This window comes from Zosterops lateralis (assembly GCF_965231275.1).
Source record: "Zosterops lateralis genome assembly, chromosome: Z".
Classification (NCBI taxonomy): Eukaryota; Metazoa; Chordata; class Aves; order Passeriformes; family Zosteropidae; genus Zosterops; species Zosterops lateralis.
The window spans coordinates 71,645,111-71,664,127 of record NC_139800.1 but is presented as its reverse complement, the minus strand read 5'-3'; the positions used below and the strand labels follow the sequence as shown (position 1 = coordinate 71,664,127).

Here is a 19,017-nt window from a genome sequence, read left to right as displayed (position 1 = left end):
CACTTCGGGATCATACATATCACACTTAGGGGTTACAGTGACTTTTAAGTCACATGGTGCCACAATTTGCAGTAAAAATACCCCATGTTTGGGGTTGTGTTGGAGGCCATGGTGCTACAAATTTAGGGGTCACAGTGTCCTGGACATTGGGGTCAGAATGCCACTTACTTTGGGGCTGCAATGCCCCACATAAAGGTCCCAGTGCTCCACAGTTGGGGGTAATTTAGACACAAAATATTTAGACATAAAATATCCCTACCCATTGGGATGATGACCCCTCACTTTTCCAACTTAGCAAATAAATCTCAAATTCACACCCTCAAAAAGCCTTTAGAAGCATTTATTGATTGTTGTACCAAAACCAGCTCTTGGCAATACCATTTTTATATGGGAAAAAACACTAGGATTTGTATATTTTTAACCTGAATTTGATATATTTCTGAGTTTGAAGGGATGGATGGGACATCAGGGCATTAGAATCCACACAGAGTTAATCTATATGAGAAAAATCCAGGAAAATTTCATGGATTTGAGGCAAAATCCAGAATTTTCCTAAATATGGGGGATTTGAGGTGATCCACCTATGTGATGGGATAGATGGGAGCATCAACTTCCTGACGAGTCTGGTAGGAAACATGGCTGGAAGAGAAAGAAATACATCATTTTGGGCAGAAATGGGTCAGTTTTGACAAAAATTGGGAAGCATTATGCAAAATGGGTTATTAATATGCAAATAATGGGTCTTTTTATGCAAAAGTGGGTCAGCATTAAGTGTAATGGTCTGATTTGAGGAAAGTGGCTAATTTGGGGCAAAAAATGGTATTTACTATGCAAAATGGCTCATTGGGAAAAATATCTCATTACTGGGCAAAAAGAGGCCCCTTATAATGCTAGATGGTTCATTTCTTGGCAAAGCAGTTGCTTACCCGGATCGTTCCCACAGGATCCTGCCTCAGTCGCTGCGGATGAAACCAAAGAAACTGGAAAATTCTTTCCAGGATCTGCCCAACCCTTCCCCCACTGACATTATTACCAAGTTTCTGAGTATAGGAAAACATAATTTTCTTGGATTTTGGGGTAAATAAATTAGGAATTACTTACCATCCAGTAAAATCCCGGGATTTCCACATGTCGACCACTTCTCCAACACTTCGGGCATCACGTCCATCTGGAAGCTTCAGGTCATCCCTGGGGTTTCCATTGAAATTCCCACAGGGGGCACAGAGACGGGAGGCCAGGCCTGAGGTCACAGTGATGGTCGCCTTCCCATCCTGGGTGATGGTGATGGACATCCCAGAGCTGTGGGTGATGGTGACATTCTCAGGGGACGATGCCACAAAGAGAGAGTCAGAGATGGTGGTGGGGGGCCGGGTGAAGAGGCCATTGACCTGGAAAAATATCAGAAAATTACAAAAAAAACATGATAGAAAAACGGTTTGTTCTTGGGCAAAGAGCTCTAGCTTGGCTAGAGCCAAAAACACTCTTCTCTTTTTGTGAAAATGGCTCATTATTGGGCAAAATCACTCCACATCAGACGAAGTAGCTCACTATCAAGCAAAATTTAGAGAGATTTTTGCCCAGATCCCTCTAGACTGACCCAAACCACCCAAAAGCCCCTCACCTGCTCCACTCACCCACACCTCCATGTCACCATTGACGCTTACAACACCCTCGCGGACAAAGACGATGGCAGCCGTGGCTGCGGGGACATTCGTGTCACGACAGTCGCTGACCTCTATCACCACCTTGAACCAATTCGGTGACTCTTCATCACAGAGAGCTGATACCTTGTAGGTGCCACTGGCCAACAGGGGCCCAGCGACACCATCAAAGGTGGTCAAGGTGGCTCCAGGCACGATCTGGCAGTGGCCTTCCCTCCTGGCACACACCTGTGCCCCGTCACGGGTGATGCACACCTGATCCCGGGAACATTGTGTGTCCCGGCACACCAGTCCCCGTGATGGGTGACAGTGGCATTCCTTGGAGCAGTTGTTGAAGGTGACAATCTCACCCGCCTGGAACAGGAAATCTCACAGGTTAAGCACAATCTCCCAAACTTTGGGGGAATTTCCCGAATTCCAAGAGGAGAAGTCCTATACAGCAAGAAATTCAGGTGGATTTGGAGGACTTTGAGTAGCTCAACTAGTTAATGGCAACTTTTTCCCAGCTAATCACAAATTTTTGATGTCTTTCTCCACCATTAATTGTTCCTTTTTTCTCATTGATTATGAATTCTTTTTTCCTGGTGACTCCCTCATTAATTGTCCTTTATTTTCCCCCACCAATTGTCCTTTTTGCTGTTAATTGTCCTTTTTTTCACCCCAAACCCTCTGAAACTTTCTAGATGGGGCAGCTCAACCCCCAACCTGATTTCCAGAAAACCAGCTCCACCAGTCCCCAGCCTTGGGTGTCACTTGCCCTGTCACCTGACCTTGAGGTAGCGTCCCCTGTGGAGGCAGCCACAGCGCTCAGGTGACACGCAGGAGTCCCCATCAAAGACGAACCCCTCATCACACTGACACCCCTCAAAGCACCCCCAGGTGCAGGGGGAGGGTCCCACGAGGGCAGCACAGGTGAGGTCACAGGTGCGAGTGCAGAGCTCGTAGTGGCTGTTTGGGGGGCAGGACAGGGCTGGGGAAAAAGGAAAAAAGCACCATTGTTGGGACAATTTCAAAATTGTGCAGAGGTTTGATCAAAATTTGAAGGTTTTCAGAAAAAAAAAAGGCTGTTTTTTTTAATTTGAAGGAGTCTTTAAAAATGGGAGGTTTTTTCCTAATTTGGGTATTTTCATCAAAATAGAGGGATTTTTCTCATCAAAATTTAGTTTGGCTTTTTTTTTAATTTGAGGCCATCATTCCCAACCTACGATTCCTCCGTACTGGACTGTTTTCAGTAAAATACAATTCATTTTACCTAAATGGGCAGTTTCTTTAAAAATTGAGGGCTTTTTCTTCAGGAAATTTGAGTTTTTTTCTAAAATTGGAAGGGTTTTAGCAAAATTAGAAGGTTTTCTGCAAAGTACTTTTTTTCAAACTGAAAGGGTTTTTTTCTAAATTAGAGGAAATGAGTTCAAAATTGGAGGGGATTTTTCAACATTTGATTATTTTTATAAATGGTGAACAATTTTTTCAGATTTTAAGGACTTTTTCACAACTGAAAGGTTTTAATCAAAATTAAGAGAGAACTTCCAAATTTTAAAGGATTTTTTTCATAATAGGAAGACTCTTTTTCAAAAGAGAAAGGGAATTTTTCTAAAATATCAGTGAATTTTTTTTCAAAAATAGAAGGCTCTTGTGAAATATGATATTTTTTCACTTTTTTAGGTTTTTTTAAAAATATTGGAGGATATTTTCTAAACTTGGAGGAATTTTTGCAAAATGTGAAGATGTTTTTGAAATGCAGGGGAACTTTTTCAAAATTTGAGGCAACATTTTCCAAAAATAGGAAAATCTTCCCCAGCTGGGGGAAATTCTTTCCATAACTATTTTTCCAAAACTTGAGGGATTTTTTTTCCCAATCTTTTCTCCCTACCCCAGGAGAAAATGTAGCTTTTGAGGAAGAGAGGACATGGAGTGGCAAAATTCTTCCTGACTTACGGCAGAACTCCTTTGTCCTCCATGGTCTGACGGTAGCGCCAGCAGCTTGGCAAGCAGTGGCATATGCTTGCAATGCATGGCACAAGGCAGCACGGTCCCCACGGGCAGCACAGAGATCATGGATGCAGTGGGTGAAATACTCCACGGGGCTGATGCGTGGGTGGCATGCCTGGAATGGCCCTTCTGCATCACGGATGATCCCACAGGATCCATTCCTGCCATACGTTGCCTCACTGGTGACATCACACTTGCTGCACACACCATCCTCGCAGCCATCACTGCATGCTCTGTCCTTCTCTGGAGCCTTCCAGGAGGTGACAAATTCCTGGGTGGTTCTTGCCAGTGCCCCACTGGGCAGCCGGAAGTCATTACTGGGATCCCCATCATAGTCACCGCCCAAGCCACACAGCCGGCCACGGTACACGTCGGGGACAGTGATGAGGAGGAAGGTGGCTGTATTGTAGAGGATGCGGATTCCCGCAGCAGTGTGGAGGACAATGTTACTCCCCTCTTGGCCAAAGCGGAGGTTCTTGTCCTCTGTCACCAGTGGGAGCGTGTAGCGCTCCAAGTCGACCTGGAATGGGGATAGGGTGACATATCTGACATTTGGAATAGAGTCACTAGATCCCACTCCACAGTGACAGTGTAGATGTGGAGGGAAACTCCCTCCTTATAATCATGTAATCACGATGGGAATCACTAGATCCTCCCCACATTTAATGTTGTACCTATGAATGGACACCACCACCCTCTCCATCCTCACTGCATCACTGTGGGGGTCTCCAGACTTACCATCACTTCCCATTTCCGTCCCCGCTCCATGGTGACAGTGTGCCCATGGATGGATACCACCACCCTCTTCATCAGCACAGGGTTACCATGACTGCCTGCCTCATGCTCCACCAACACCGTGAAGTTGACCAACCGCTGGGCCGGCTCGCACACCCGTGCCAGGATGTAAGTGCAGGATCCCGGGATATTGAAGGTACGTCCATCAAAGGTGACGTAGTGGGGGTCTCCTGACACAACCAACCGGCCATAACCCGTGGGGTGACATCCCAAAACTCCATCTTCCACCCGGCACTCCTCATGGGCACCGCAGAATGCCTCCTGGCAGGTCACTGTGCCATTGGTGCTGCAGCGGCAGCGTTCCCGGCATGAGGGGTAAAACTCGGTGTCCTTTTGATAGTAGCGACCAAGGTACTCACAGCCACACTCAGAGTGGGGAACACAGTCAGAGCCGCTGAGGACATAACCGGTGTCACAGAAACAGCCCTCAGAGCAAGGCGTTACGGAACAGGAGTTGGAGACAGAGGTGTGGCAGGTGGGCTGGCAGGGGCTCCCACAGAGCTCATAGTGGGAGTGAGCAGGGCAGGAAAGAGCTGGGGGGAAAAAAGAAAGAAATAGGGGGTGAGGAGAATATCCAAAGGGAAGGGGAGTCCCACAAGGAAGGAAGGAAGAAAGGAGGGAGGGAGGGAACAAAGAGGGAGGGAGGGATAGGGAGGGAGGGATGGAGGGGAGGTAGGGAAAGGAGGGGAGGAGACAGAGGGTCCCATTTGCCCCTATCCCACCCATACTCACTGCAGAACTCTGCCGTCCTCCACGTCTCCACAGCCACCCCCTGACTCTGGCACGCAGTGACATAGGCAGAAATACCCTGACACACAGTGTCACGGTGTCCCTTGTAGTGACAGGCATCGAAAGCACAGTCCTGCAGGAACGGCTCCGGGTTGATGACACGGTGACACTCCCGGAAGGGTCCCCCTGCTCGGGCGATCACCCCACAGTACCTGTCCCCACGGTATGGCTGCACCTTCACTGCATCACATACTGGGCACTCTGAACCACAACCAGCTGAGCACCCGGGGACATCCCCCACTTTCCAGCTGTCACCCAGCTGGGTCTCATCAGAGGCGCGGTGGCCACCAGGGGTGACAAAGTCATCATCAGGGTCGCCATTGGCATTGCCGCAGAGGCCACAGACAGCACCAGAGTAGGTGGTGGGAAGGATGACACGGGCGTAGCTGTACCAGTCAAAGGTGACAGTGACCCCAAAGTCGGTGGTGACAAAGCCGTGGACACCGCGGTAGAACACGGAAAAGTGGGGGTGGGTGAAAGGAAGGGACACAAAGGCACCATCCACCTGCAGGAAGGCGGGGAAGACAAAAGATGGAGACAGGAAGGAAGAGGTTTGAAATCATAGTTTGATAGTTTTATTTTATTTTGTTACTGTATTTTTATTTATATTATAATTTTATTTTATCTTCTATTTTTAAATTATTCTTTTCTTTTTACATTTATTTCTTCTTATTGACATTTTATTGGCTTTCATTTTTATCTTTATGCTTTTTATTATTATTTACTTTTCTGTATTTTTATTTGAATTATTTTTATATTCTAATTTGGTTTTAATAGAGTATATACTTAATATAATCTGGAGAAGAATTGGGGAAAATTAGGAATTAGGCAGAAAAAGAGGGAATTTGGGACAAAAAGTTGGATTTAGAGGGGAAAGGAGGATTTGTTGGGAAAAAAGGGAAAGCATGGGAGAGAAAATGGAATTTCAGGGAAAATAGGTGATTTGGGGGAACTAGGAGGATTGGGAAAACAGTATTTTTAAGGGAAAAAGGTGATTTGAGGGGAAAAAGTAGTATTTGAGAGATAAAGGGGGTATTTGAGTAAAAAGAATGGTACTTAGGCAGAAAAAGAGCAGAATTTGCAAAGAGAATTTGCAAAGGGAGAAAATGAAATTTTTTTGTGAAAAGGGAATTTTGCAAGGGAAAAGAACAATTTTGAGACCAAATCGGGGAATTTTTTTTTGGGAAAAGGGGAATTTGGGGGGAAATGAAGAGGAATTTGAGGGAAAAGGGGGGAGTCCAGCGGTGAAAAGGGATACTTAGTGAAAAAAGGGTATTTGGGGAGATAAAGGGAATTTGAGGGATAAAAAGGGGAATTTAGGTGAAAAAGGGGGTAATCTGGAGGAATATGGAGAATTTGGAATTCAAAAAGGGTACTTTGGGGGAAAAAAGAAGACTTTGGGGGGGACAAAGTTATTTAGAATGGAAAAAAAAGTGGAATTTGGGGATGAAAAGAACTTTTTGAGGGAATTTGGGGATTAAAGGAATTCCTTGAGGGGTTGCCTACCTTGACCTTGCGTGGGTGCTCCTGGCTCATGCTGATGACACTCCCATAGACCTCCAGGTTGACAGTCTTGGTGAAGGACACAGAACGGCTGCCGCGGTGGTTGTTTTCCACGGTGACGTTGAAGGGGACCAGGGTGGGCTTGGGGGTGCAGAGGGCAGCAAACTGGTAGATGCAGGAGCCTTGGAAGTCAAACCTCACCCCATCAAAGGTGGTGTAGTGCGGGTCACCCGTCCCGATGCAAGTGTAGTGCTTGTTGGGTGTACACCTGGTGATGCCATTAACTGTGACACACTTTTCATTGGATCTACATCTCCCTGGCTTACAAGTGACTGCCCCTGAACCCTCACACCGGCACCGCTTCTGGCAGCTCCCATCTTCCCAAAATTCCTCATGGAGCTTGTAGGAGTGATTGTTGTGGAAACAAGCAGAGGCATTGGTGCTGGGGCTGTTGGTTGCCTTGATGCCTACAAGGGATTTAAGAGTCTGTGAGACATCACACAGGGATGATCCTCAGGAAAGCCCAGTGGAATTCCATGTGTTGTGGACACCTGAAGTCAAATCAGGAGGGCTTAGGGGTATTTTAGGGACAACCAACCAATGCAAGCCTTCCCCGGAATGGAGATGTTGGTTACATTAACACCTCAACTAGAGCTCAAGATACATTCCGCAGGGACAACTCTGAGGAAAAATCTCAGCACAATTTCCTGGCTTTGGGGCAGCTGGAATGAGGTCAAGTAGATTTTGGGGTCATTCCTTCCCCACTATTTTTTTGATGCCTAAAAGGATTTTAGAGTCCATGAGACATCAAGCAGGGATGGCCTTCAGGAAAATGCCAGTGTAATTCCATGTGTTACAGACACCTGGGGTCAGATTAGGTGGATAGGTGGATTTTGGGATGTTTTGGAATGAGAAGACACATTGATTGTGTTGAAGCCTACAACCATGGCTCTAGCCTAGTACTCACAGCTAAGTTCCCACATGGATCCTCTTCTCCCTTCCCCAAGATCCTCACAGATCCCCACATGAACTCACCACACCCCTCCATGCCCTGTGCAATCTCCTGGTCTCCACAATCTTCCTGGCATGAGGGATCTCTCCAGCTTTCTGCCCAATCCTCACCGCCTTCACCAGGAATACCATTGGGAACCATGGCTTCATCGTCTGTATCCTCATTGAAGTTGCCACAGAGGCCACAGGTGGCCCCAAAATAGCTGCTGGGCACTGCCACCATGATAACCTGGTCCTCATCATAGGTCACCTGCAGCCCAAAATCCGTCTGGAGGACAGTCCGACCATCATTTTGGAAAATTTGGACTTTTCCCTCTTCCAGGGTAGCTGGAATGTTGATGGGTTTGTTGTTAACCTTGTGGGGCAGGAAGATGAGAAGGGCGGTTAAACCTTAGGAGGTGGTTCCCAATCCCACAAAAAGTACGTAAGTACAAACAGAGGGAAAAATGATTTTATGAATAATCAATTTTCATTATCAATTAGAATTTTTGCCCTTCTTCCTGGAGATTCACACCAAGAAAAGCTCAAACCCCCAGTCTGAACCATTTTCTACACCTTCTGAGCTAATCTTGTCTGTATGGAGACCAGGATTGGAAAAAAATACATTCCACCTGGAAAATTGATTAGGAATGGAAAAAATGCTCCAAATTCCACAAGTGTGGTGGTTCTACTTATTTTTTAAGGTCAACATCAACATTGTAATGATTTATCGTCTCACACTTTTCTTTATATTTTTCCTTGTTTTTTGAAGGTCAAACCCATCTAGAAATTTTAATCTACTTGGAACAAATGGTTTTATTTGAAACCATCCATGTCAGATGGATCTGACACCTGGAGAAACTAACCTGGATGGCCTTGTCCTCACCGGCACGGATGGAGATATTGTAGGTGTAGACATGGACATTGGCCAATGGCTTCTCAGAGTGATCCTGGCTCTGCTGCTCTTCCACAGTGAAGGGCTCCAGGGTGGGGTCAGCCCCACAGTACTTGGCCAGGGTGTACCTGCAGCCACCACGAGAGGACACAGAGGCCCCATCAAAGGTGTGGTACTGCAGGGATGGGGAGCCTGTGCAGGTGCCCAGGTAGTCATGGCGGCAGGTGGGCGTACCCTTGTCCAGGTGACAGCTCTCCTTAGGGCGGCACTGCACCTGCCGGCAAGGGTCTGTGGGTTTATTAGTGACAGAGAATTAAATTCTATAGTTGATTATATCATTGATATGTCTAAGAATATATATATATATATATTTATATATTTTGCATGGTTTTATATCTGATTTGTAATTACATATTAGTATTTCTATATTATTTATAAATATTTATACATCACCTCTATGTTTGTTTAGATATTATTTATCCACCTATTGCTTATGTATTTCCATCATACAGAATTATTAGAAATATAACAAATGTATATGTTTCTAAACAATTTATAAATATAAATTTATCACAGACGTGTCATCTCATATAGATATTATATTTGTCTCTTGGATATTTACCATTTTTTATATGTTTATATTTATAGATAGTGATTTTTATGTATTATTTATGTATTTCTCCACTGATTCTTATTCATTTATTTAGTATATTACATTTAGGGTTTTTTCACCATCATTCCTATATGTTTATACTATTATACATGTCTATCTTAGTATTTTTTAATATTACTATTATAATAATATACTATCATATAATATTATAGATTATTATAATACAATAATATTATTATGTAATGGTATTACTTTTGTTTAATTGATTTTTGTCATTTGCATGATTACATATAATTAAATGTAATTAGTATACATAGCTGTTATTGTTATCTATATAATTCTAGATCATTTATTGATATCAAAGTCCACCTCCACTCACCACTGTCGCAAGCTCCTTCTGCTCCATAGCGCTTCCCCTGCCCCATCCCGACGTTCCACACTCCAAATGCTGCTGTCTCGTGCTCCACACGATGAATTCCAAATCCATTTCCCAAATTTATACCAACCCATGAATATTCTGTCCCAGGGATTGGCTCCCATGCCACACTCCCTAACGGCCTCTGGTTCAGCAGTATTCCAGAAGTTTCTGCTGTCTTGGCCACCAGCAGGATGCGGTTGTCATATCCTTCCAGTGCAACAACACTGTAGGAGTTGCAGTAACCAGCTATGTCTGGGATGTTGATAAAAAATGGCTCAGAGGTCACTGCACCGCTGTTCTCACCACTGCCCAACAGAAAAACCTGGACACCAGCTTCGGAAGTGACAAACACGCCTTGTGGGGATTGGGTGCCATAGAGCAGCGAGTGATTAGGTTGTATCTCTCGTGTGGTCTTAGTGACTTCATTATGACCTGTGACACGTGTTGGTTGAGCAGCGGTGATGTAGATGAGGTTGGATTGTCCCCGGAAGGGCACTGGCGGCACAAGGAAGGATTTTCCCCACTGGGCAATAGGGTGGAGCTGTTCCACCACGTGATCACAGCGGCTCAACCTGCCCACGCAGGTGTGACCACTGAAGACAGCCACTGGTCTCTGTGCCACCACCCGTGTTCCGGAAAGATCAGTCACGCTCTGGATCTGTGCTGCTTGGAACGGCTCCAGTGGGATGGTAAGGGTGGAGCCACGTCGGTGCAACCGTCCATTGAATTTGACATCAGCATTGAGGTGAATGTTGACTGTGGTGGGTTGATCCCAAGCAGCCACCACAAATTGGGCACGGCGGGTGGGGCCGGGGTTGGGGGTGACCACGTGGTATTCCGTCCCCCATCTGTGGACCGGAATAATGACTGCGGAGTCAGCTGCTGTGGGTTTGTCATTGACCATCACAGCAGTGACAGCAGCAGTGGTCTTCACCACCACAGCGTTTTCAAAAATCTGGCTTCCCACCATCTCGGCTTGGGGTGGGATCTTCACCAGGACTGGTTGGTTGGCAGCTGCCTGCACTGTCATCCGTAATCCAGGTCTCTTCATGGAGATGGTGGCAGTGGTGGATGGGGAGGGGCCAGTGAGGAGGAGGAGGCGGAAGTCGCTGCGAAGAGTGCGCTGGTCACCATTCTGCTGGAAGGCCACCAGGAACTCGTCACCCAGGTGAGTTGGTGACATCTCAGAGGTGATTCTGGGGGCATGGAGGAGAGCTGGGGGAAGGAAGAAGCAGGGTGGGTAATTTGATAGATTATTGATTTGATGGAGTATTAATTTGATGGATAATTGATTTGATAGAGATTTGATTCATTTGATGGATAATTGGATTGATGCACAGTTGATTTCATGGACCACTGATTTCTGGATTATTGACTTGGTGGACTACTGATTTAATAATTTTGATCAATTTGGTGCATTATTGATTAATAAATTATTAATCAAATGGGTTAAAGATTAGGTAAATTATTGGCTTGATGGACTTTCAGTCTGATAGACCTTTGATTTCATTTTCATTCATCTGATGGATCATTGATTTAATGAATTATTGATTCAATAGATTATTGAGCCAATGGACTTTTGAGTCAATGGATTAATTGATTGATGGACATTTTATTGGACAGAGTTTTAATTTAATGAAGTGTTAATTTCATGGGTCATTGATTTTGATTTGTTTATTGAGTTTATGGACTCTATCATTTGATGGATAATATTATGGGGAAAAAAATTAAATTAACATTGATCTGATGGATTATTGCTTTAATGAATTACAGATTTGATGGATTTGATTGATTTTATGAACTATTAATTTCTTAGATCATTGATTTGATGGAGTAATAATTTGATCATTGATTTGATTAATTTTTCATACACTCATTCTCCAGTTGGGAGAGTGAACTCTGAACAAATATTTAATTAGATTAATCTGTTGGATCATCATTCACAGGAATAAACCATTTGAATAATCATGAATTTGATGAAATCCCAATTAATTCCCTGGGCAAAAGATGAAGGGTTTGGGCCAGGAATTCCTTCTTCCGGGCTGGTAAACTCTTATTTTGAGGAAAATCATGATTTCATGGGAATTCATTCAGCTTCTGAGGCATTTCCCCACCCTGTTTCAACTTACCCCAAAGCATAACAATCCAGAACAACTTCAGCACATCTGCTTTTCCCAAGCTGCCTTCCATGGTGTTCTGGGTGCAAAAGGTAAAAAAAAACCAGTCAAATTCTCATATTTTTTGAAATCTCACCAGAATTTTCCCAAATTTCACCATTTCTTCACATAAAACATACACAAATCCCCAAATCTGTGTGCTCCATCCCAAAATTCAATATTGTACTAAATTTGTCCCCAAAATCTGTTTTTCTCCTTCAAACTATCCTCAAATTTACTATTTTACATGCATTTACTCAAAAATGTGAATTTTCTTGCCAAAATTTGCTTTAGGGGAGGCATTTCCACATGCCTTCCCCCACCATCCAAGGTACCTTTGAATCTCCTTTCCCTTTTCCTCTTTTTACTTCCTCTTTTGCTCCCTTTTCCTTTTTCCTCTTACTTATCTTTTTTTTTTTTTTTTTTTTTTTTTTTTTTAATTTCCTCTTTTTCCCTTATTTTCCCCATTCTTTCTTTTGCTTCATTTTTCCATTTTCTTCTCTTTTCCTGAATCCCATTTTTCCATCCACATCCCCTTTTGGTTTTTCCATTTCTTCAACTTTTCCCCTTTTCTATTCCTTTTCTCACTTTTTACTCCTTTCTTCCACTTTTTAAATTTTCTTGTCCTTTTATCCTTTCTTTATCCTTTTATCCTCTCCTTGTCCTTTTCCCTTTTTTTTCCTCCACTTCCTTCATTTTTCTTTTCTTCTTGCTTTCTGGTTTTCTTTTTCTACCCCTGTCTCCCTTGCCTCACTCTTTTCCCTTTTTTTCTGCTTTTCCCCCTTCCCTACATTTTCCCCTACTTTTCTCCCTTCTTTCCATAGTTTTCATTTTCTTCCCCTTTTACTTTTTTCCTCCCTTTTTTCCCCTTTTCCCTGTATCTCACTCATTCCCCTTTTTTTTTTCTTTTCCTCTATTCCTTCCCAATTTGCCTTTCCCTTCTCTTTTTCCTTTTCTCCTTTTTTTTCCATTTTATCCTCTTGTCTTCCTTTCCTTTCTTTTTCCCCTCTCTTGTTTCCTTCCATGCTTCTATTCTGCCCTTTTCTCCCCCAAATCCTGTTGCAAATGTTCCAATCCCACTGCTCCCGGGACCAGACCCAGAGCTGTAGTGGTGGGGGGAGGAGGGGGAGGGATGTCAGGAAGGGGGGAGCAGGAGGAGTTTTCAGGTGGATTTCCCACTTTAGGCTCTTTCTTGAAAAAAAAAAAAAATTATCAGTTATTAGATCTACATTTGCCCTTACCTGCCTTTGGTTCTGTTTGATCCCCAGCTTAGCTCCGTATCCCCAAAGAGCTCCGTTTTATCCCCAAACCTGTGAAGAAAACACTATCCCAGGACAGCAAATCTGGCTCCTCCCTCAATTATTTTTTAATTTTGGCAGAAAAAGGGGGAAAAAAATGACTAATCCAGGGCATCCTCAGGGGACTACCCCACCCAATGACGTGAGATAATTTTTGGCCAGAAAAGGTGAAAACAGAGAGAAAAACAAGGGGATTTTGTTAAAACTGATGTCAAAAATTGGCATTACCAGATATCAAGGGCTTTTTCCCCAATGTGGTTTAAATTATTCCACAATAACAAGGAGGTGAGGAAGCAAGAATAGCATATATTTTTGAGAAAAGGAGGGTGCGATTGGAATAAATAAAAGAGGAAAAAAGGAAAAATGGGAAGGGGAGGGAGGGATTTTTTTTTTTAAAAAAAAGCATTTTGTGTGTTGAGGAATTGATGGGCTCAATAGACCCAGGCCAATGGCATGAGGTGCACCAAGGGGAAGTGCCAGGTCCTGCCCTTAGGTCACAGCAACCTCAGCAGCTCCAAGCTAGGGCACAGTGGTTGGGAAGCTGCTAATTATAAAAGGCCCTGGGGGTGCTTGTGACAGCAGCAAAATCTGAGTCAGGTGCTCCATGTGGCCAAGAAGGCCAATGGCCCCTGGGCTGCCCCTGTCATGGTGTGGCACCAGGAGCAGGGCAGTGACCATCCTGTTCTGGTGCTGCTGAAGCCACACCCCTAACCCTGGGGGTAGTTTTGGGTCCCTCATGGCAAGAAAGATGTTGAGGGGCTGGAGTGTGTCCAGAGAAGGGAATGGAGCTGGGCAAGGGTCTGGAGAATCAGGACCGGCTGAGGGAGCTTGGCAGGGCCCAGTCTGTGGAAAAGGATGATTGGGGATGACTTTATCACACTCTACAATTACCTGGAAAAGAGGTTGTTGCCAGGTGGGAGTGAGGTTTTTTTCTCTCAGGCAATGAGCAGCAGGACAAGAGAAAATGGTCTCAAGCTGCTCCAGGGAAGGTTCAGGCTGGACATCAGGAGGAATTTCTTCCCAGAAAGGGTAATTGGGCATTGGAATGATCTGCTCAGGGAGGCGGTATAATCACCATCCCTGGAGTGTTCAAGAAACACCTGGACATGGCACTCAGTGCTGTGGTCTGCTTGACATGGGGTGTTCAGTCAAAGGTTGGATTTGAGGATCTTGGTGTTCTCTTCTAATGATCCTGGGATTCTGTGAGTAGGAGTCAAGGGTGGGAAGGTGTGAAGTTGTGTCTTGTATGTTTCGTGTGTCTTGTGACACTGAAGTGTGTTGTAGGTGCAGCATTTTGGGGGTGTATGCCAAGCTGTTGTGGGTTGTGTCTGCTCTGCACATGGCTGCCAAGTGACTTCATATTGTGCAAGACCACAAAAATTAACACCCAAAAAAGCAAAATTGGATGAATTCTGCCACACTTCACCCTCAAACCCCTCAGATCCCCTGCAACTGTGGGAACAGTGAGGGTGATGGTGATGGTGACATAAGTGTGATGACATCACCATGGGTGCCATGACAATGACAAAGCCATAGACACTGCAATGTCTCAGCTGCAATTTTATTACTCTCATAGAGGTCGGCATTATCTTGACCTGCACAGTGAATTCATTGGTGATAACAGTGGCAGTGGTGATGTCCCTCTGGCCTACTCCGCTCAATTCACCTAGAGGAGATATCAACAGCTTAGGAGCAAGAGCCACTTTCCACCCAAATCCCCAATACCCCCCCAAAATCCCAATATTCGCCTCAGAAATCCAAATTTTCCTCACAAATTATCCCATAAAATCCCCACCTTTCCCCAAATGCCCAATTTTCTCCAGTTCCAAATTTGCCCCTAAATTCTCAATATTCCAACCAAGATTCCTGCTGTTCCCCCCAGATTCCTAATGTTCTCCAACAAATCCCGTCTTCCCCTAAATTCACAGTGGTCTTCCCACAGTCACAAATTATTGCCCCAAATTCCCACTTTCCCCCCTCACTCCTGAATTTATCCCCCAAATTCCCACTTTTCCTCAAAATTCCCAGTTTTCTCCTCCAACTTACAACCAGCAGCCGTTATTCAGCTGGGGAGGATCCACACCTATCGCCTCAAAGTTATCCACCCGAAAGACCCAGCGTCCTGGGACCTTGACGTTGGATGTGGTGGTGATGTTGATGATGGCATCAGTTTGGGATCCAGGAATGTTGTAGAAGTTGGTCTCATCACCACTATTGAATCCCGCCTGGAAAATTGAGGTGGGGGGAATCTAGAGGGCTGACCCCATCAGTAGTGGGCCTCAAAAATGATTTTAGGATGCAAACATACTCGGTATCACACAAAAATTATATGGACCCATGCATGACCATCGCTATCATGATCATCATCTCCAGAAGAAGAGTGCACAACCCCCTGTCTTCATCATCATCATCATCATCTCCAATGGTTGGGATGGGCCAACCTGTGATCTTCATCATTATCATCTCCAGAAGCTGGGACAGGACAACTTGACCTCCCCAAAAATGTTGCGGGCCAATCCTGGGCCTTCATCATGATCATCATCATCCCCAGGAAATGGGTGGTCCAATCCCTAACCTTCATCATCATCATCCTCAGAACATGGTGTGGGACAACCTCCCCCTCCTCCTCTACTCTCCCCACCTACATGTGCTGGGGTCCCCCCAAGTCCTGTTTCGGCATCCCCGTCACTCGCTGTTCCCGTGGTCCACTGGATGTCCCAGTAGTTGAAGATGATGTAGAACATGTTGGAATCAGTGGTCAGCACAGCCTGGAAGGTGTTGCCCTATGAAGAAAGGTCACAGAGGTCAAGGATGAGTCATGGAGGTCATGGATGGGTTCTAGAGGTCAAAGATAGGTTGGTCAAAAAGGCGACCAAGTGGGTCAACAAGAGACAATGAGTGACCTTCATGCCCCATGGACCATGGACCTCACCTTTTCAGAGGAGGAGGAGCCATAGTAGGCCACATGGTCCCAGGTGGCTACCAAGGCCCAGGTGGCAGTGAAGGGGTTTTTGGGAAAGTACTGGGTGATGTCCTTGCTGATGTCCCCCAGCAGCACTGGGTCGGTGGTCTGGCGGTAGAAGATGTCCCCTCCCACCACGTTATCCACATCCGCCCAGTACGGAGCCACAAAAGGGTGCCCGTCCACCAGAGGGAAGGGGTCGGGGGTGTATTGTCTGACAGGCCCATCAAAGGAGATCACCCCGTTGTTGTTCACCTGGAGGTGTCACCAGGAGAGGGTGGGTGCAACACCTTGACTTGGGTTATGGGTCCTCAAGATGGACCCTACAAGCACACCAAAAACCACCACCCATAGGGACCTCCCAACACTTATCAACACTCCAAGACCCACTGCCCACAGGGTGCCCCCAAGACCAACCAACCATAGGAACCCTCACCCACAGGACTCCCCAACAACCAAATAAGCCTTCAAGATCCATCAGTCTTCCAAGACACACAACCCACAGGACTCCCCAAACATCAGATCCATAGAACCCCCTAACAGCAAACACCTCCTAGACCCTCCCAAGACCCACCACCCACAGGTCCCCAGAACACCCACCAATCTCTCTGAGACCCACCCCTCAAAGACCCTTTTAAAATCCACCACCAATGTGATCCCACAATGCCCACCAACACACCCCAACATCCACCCCACATGGGACCACTCAAAAGTAACCAATAACCATCTGCCCCTAGACCCCCCAACCATATGACCACAAAGGACCATACCATCACCCACCATCCTCAGAACCTCCCAAACCCCTCCAATCCCCCCAATACCACTAGCCCCCTCAAGATCCCCCACCCATCTGAAGATGTTTCAGTGTCCAAGGATAAAACCCACTATGAACTCAAGAAGGGTTGATTTTGAGGACACACATACACACAGAGACACTTGCCCACACACACCAGGGAAAAATTAAGTAGAAATGGAGGGAAAATTTGGAAAAAATGAGGAAATTCTCAAAAATATGGAGTTTGGGTGACCTACGAATGCAGTTATATAGGGTTTGCCATAGAAGGTGAAGGGAACGGAGAGGGAGATTTCCCCAGATGTCCCATCATCGTGTTTAGGGTTGGTTTCGTCTCCCTGGTGTGGTCCATAAGGATAGAGCAGGGATCCTGAGGGAAAATCAGGTTTTGGAAACTTCTTCCAAATTCCCATCCAACTACATGGATTTTGGGGTATAACTCAGCAAATCTGGAGTTCTCATGGTCCTGGTTACCTAAAAATGGATGCATCTTCTCCTGGGTTTTTGTGGGAAAGCTGGGGTGAAAGGGAATGGCCCCAGTGGAATTACATGGGGATTACACATGGATTTTGGGAGAATAGTGGGAAAATGATATGATGTGGGTAGGAGAAAGTTTTATTTAGGTGGAAATATAGGGTTTTTAGGACAAAGCCTCCAAAATTCACCTTTTTCAGATGAGGTTTTTGTGTCAACCACGGAACCTGGAGAAGAAATAGGAGGGCAAATGAGTTGATCAATCATTTTTCCAACAGGGATGAAAGTTACAACACTTTTTCAGAAACAAACATTTACCTAAAATCAGGAGGAAGAAAACACTAGAGGGTGACATCCTTGACCCCAAAATAGCTGTAAAAAACCAGGAAAACTTGAAAAAAACCCTATAAATACATCCAAGCAAGCAAACCAAAAAGCCTCCCCAAAAGAGATGATGCAGTAAAATGAAGTTCCAGAGGCAAATAAAATTCACATTAAAACACCAAACACACACTTTTCTCAGGATTTTTTTTGTGGAGGGCCATGTGTATGTGTGATATTATAACCATTTTTTAAAAGAATTAAAGTATTTGAAAAGTTTGCTTTATCATTTAATTATAGTACATTTGAAAGTATCAATATAATTTAACTAAGATTTTAAAATTTGATTTAATTTTTATTATTTTAATTTATTATTACTGAATTTTAATAAAAATTTTTTTACGTGAAAATTATTTAATTTAATTTCAATTTTTAATTCTAAATGCATTGCCTTTTTATTTCATGGAGTTTTTAGATAAATGCTATTTTTATCTTCCAGATTCATTTAGATCTTTATTTAATTTTTATTTAATTAAATCTTCAGTTATTGCCATTTGTGTGAATGTATTGAAGAAGTTTTTCCCCTTCTTTGCCCAAATTCAGGATTTTTTGGAATAAAATTAGGATTATTTATATTTTTATGCATTTTTAAGTCATTTAAAGGCAAAAAACTTCCTTAAATGCATGAAAAATCAGGATTTTAAAGAGACAGTATTCCAAGGAATGACCAAAATCCCACCAGAATAAAAATTCTCTCACCTGGATTTCTATGAAGTGAAGAACTTCAGCCTGAAAATAAGTGCAAACACCCTCAAATGCTGGCTTTTGACTTGTCCTGCTCTTTTTTTTAATCAAAACAAAAAATACAGAAACATGTAATTTGCCAACTTTCCACCAATCCAATCTCTCTGAGCTTTCCCAGAAAGCATCTCAGGATTCTTTAGAAACGGAAATTTAATGACATGTTGGGGATTTTTGGCTCCTCCAGATGTATTTTTTTTAAGCACAATGATGACTTTTTTTGAATAATTTTAGGGTTCTGGAGACACCTCTGGATCCCTCCTCACCTCATGTGGGGTTTTTGCCCCTTTTCCAAACTTTCAACTTTCATCCCCTGATTTAATTTTTTTAAAGAAAAAAGTACTTTAAAATTATTTTTAATTCTAGATCTCTTATGTCCCTTTTTATTATCAGGAAGAAAATAGACTATCCCTGTTTATTTGGGATTTTGAGGACTTGGTTTTGATATTGAGAGGCTAAGAAAAATCTTTATCATGTACTTTGGCCTTTTTTTCCAGGAAGATAAAAAGAAGTCTTATACACTGGAATGCTACTTTTTGGAGGAAAAAATAACCCTTTA

The 19,017-nt window shown here is 44.1% G+C and overlaps 2 protein-coding genes across 4 annotated transcripts; both read right to left on the bottom strand.

Moving 5' to 3' along the window:
• Positions 1–332: 332 nt before the first annotated feature.
• LOC310922950 (IgGFc-binding protein-like) lies at positions 333–13,157 on the bottom strand. 3 transcript variants are annotated; one of them, XM_083883969.1, is made up of 14 exons: positions 13,051–13,157; positions 11,783–11,849; positions 9,615–10,868; positions 8,594–8,910; positions 7,773–8,103; positions 6,741–7,204; positions 5,178–5,739; positions 4,389–4,978; positions 3,597–4,170; positions 2,432–2,631; positions 1,635–2,015; positions 1,102–1,388; positions 927–959; positions 333–639 (listed from the first exon to the last, which is right to left on the bottom strand). In XM_083883969.1, the coding sequence occupies exons 2-13, from the start codon at positions 11,841–11,843 to the stop codon at positions 953–955; spliced, it is 5,028 nt and encodes a 1,675-aa protein (XP_083740095.1). In that variant the 5' UTR covers positions 11,844–11,849; positions 13,051–13,157; the 3' UTR covers positions 333–639; positions 927–952. The 3 variants fall into 3 exon arrangements, with proteins under 3 accessions (XP_083740095.1, XP_083740093.1, XP_083740094.1); XM_083883967.1 differs by lacking the exon at positions 927–959; XM_083883968.1 differs by lacking the exon at positions 927–959 and having other exon boundaries at positions 12,145–13,128.
• Positions 13,158–14,650: 1,493 nt separating this feature from the next.
• Positions 14,651–18,493, bottom strand: LOC310922340 (alpha-tectorin-like). The gene is made up of 8 exons (XM_083882815.1): positions 18,417–18,493; positions 17,655–17,708; positions 17,528–17,563; positions 17,102–17,232; positions 16,040–16,324; positions 15,753–15,890; positions 15,154–15,332; positions 14,651–14,773 (listed from the first exon to the last, which is right to left on the bottom strand). Exons 2-8 carry the CDS (start codon positions 17,689–17,691, stop codon positions 14,770–14,772), a joined length of 810 nt encoding a protein of 269 aa, XP_083738941.1. The 5' UTR covers positions 17,692–17,708; positions 18,417–18,493; the 3' UTR covers positions 14,651–14,769.
• Positions 18,494–19,017: the final 524 nt, after the last annotated feature.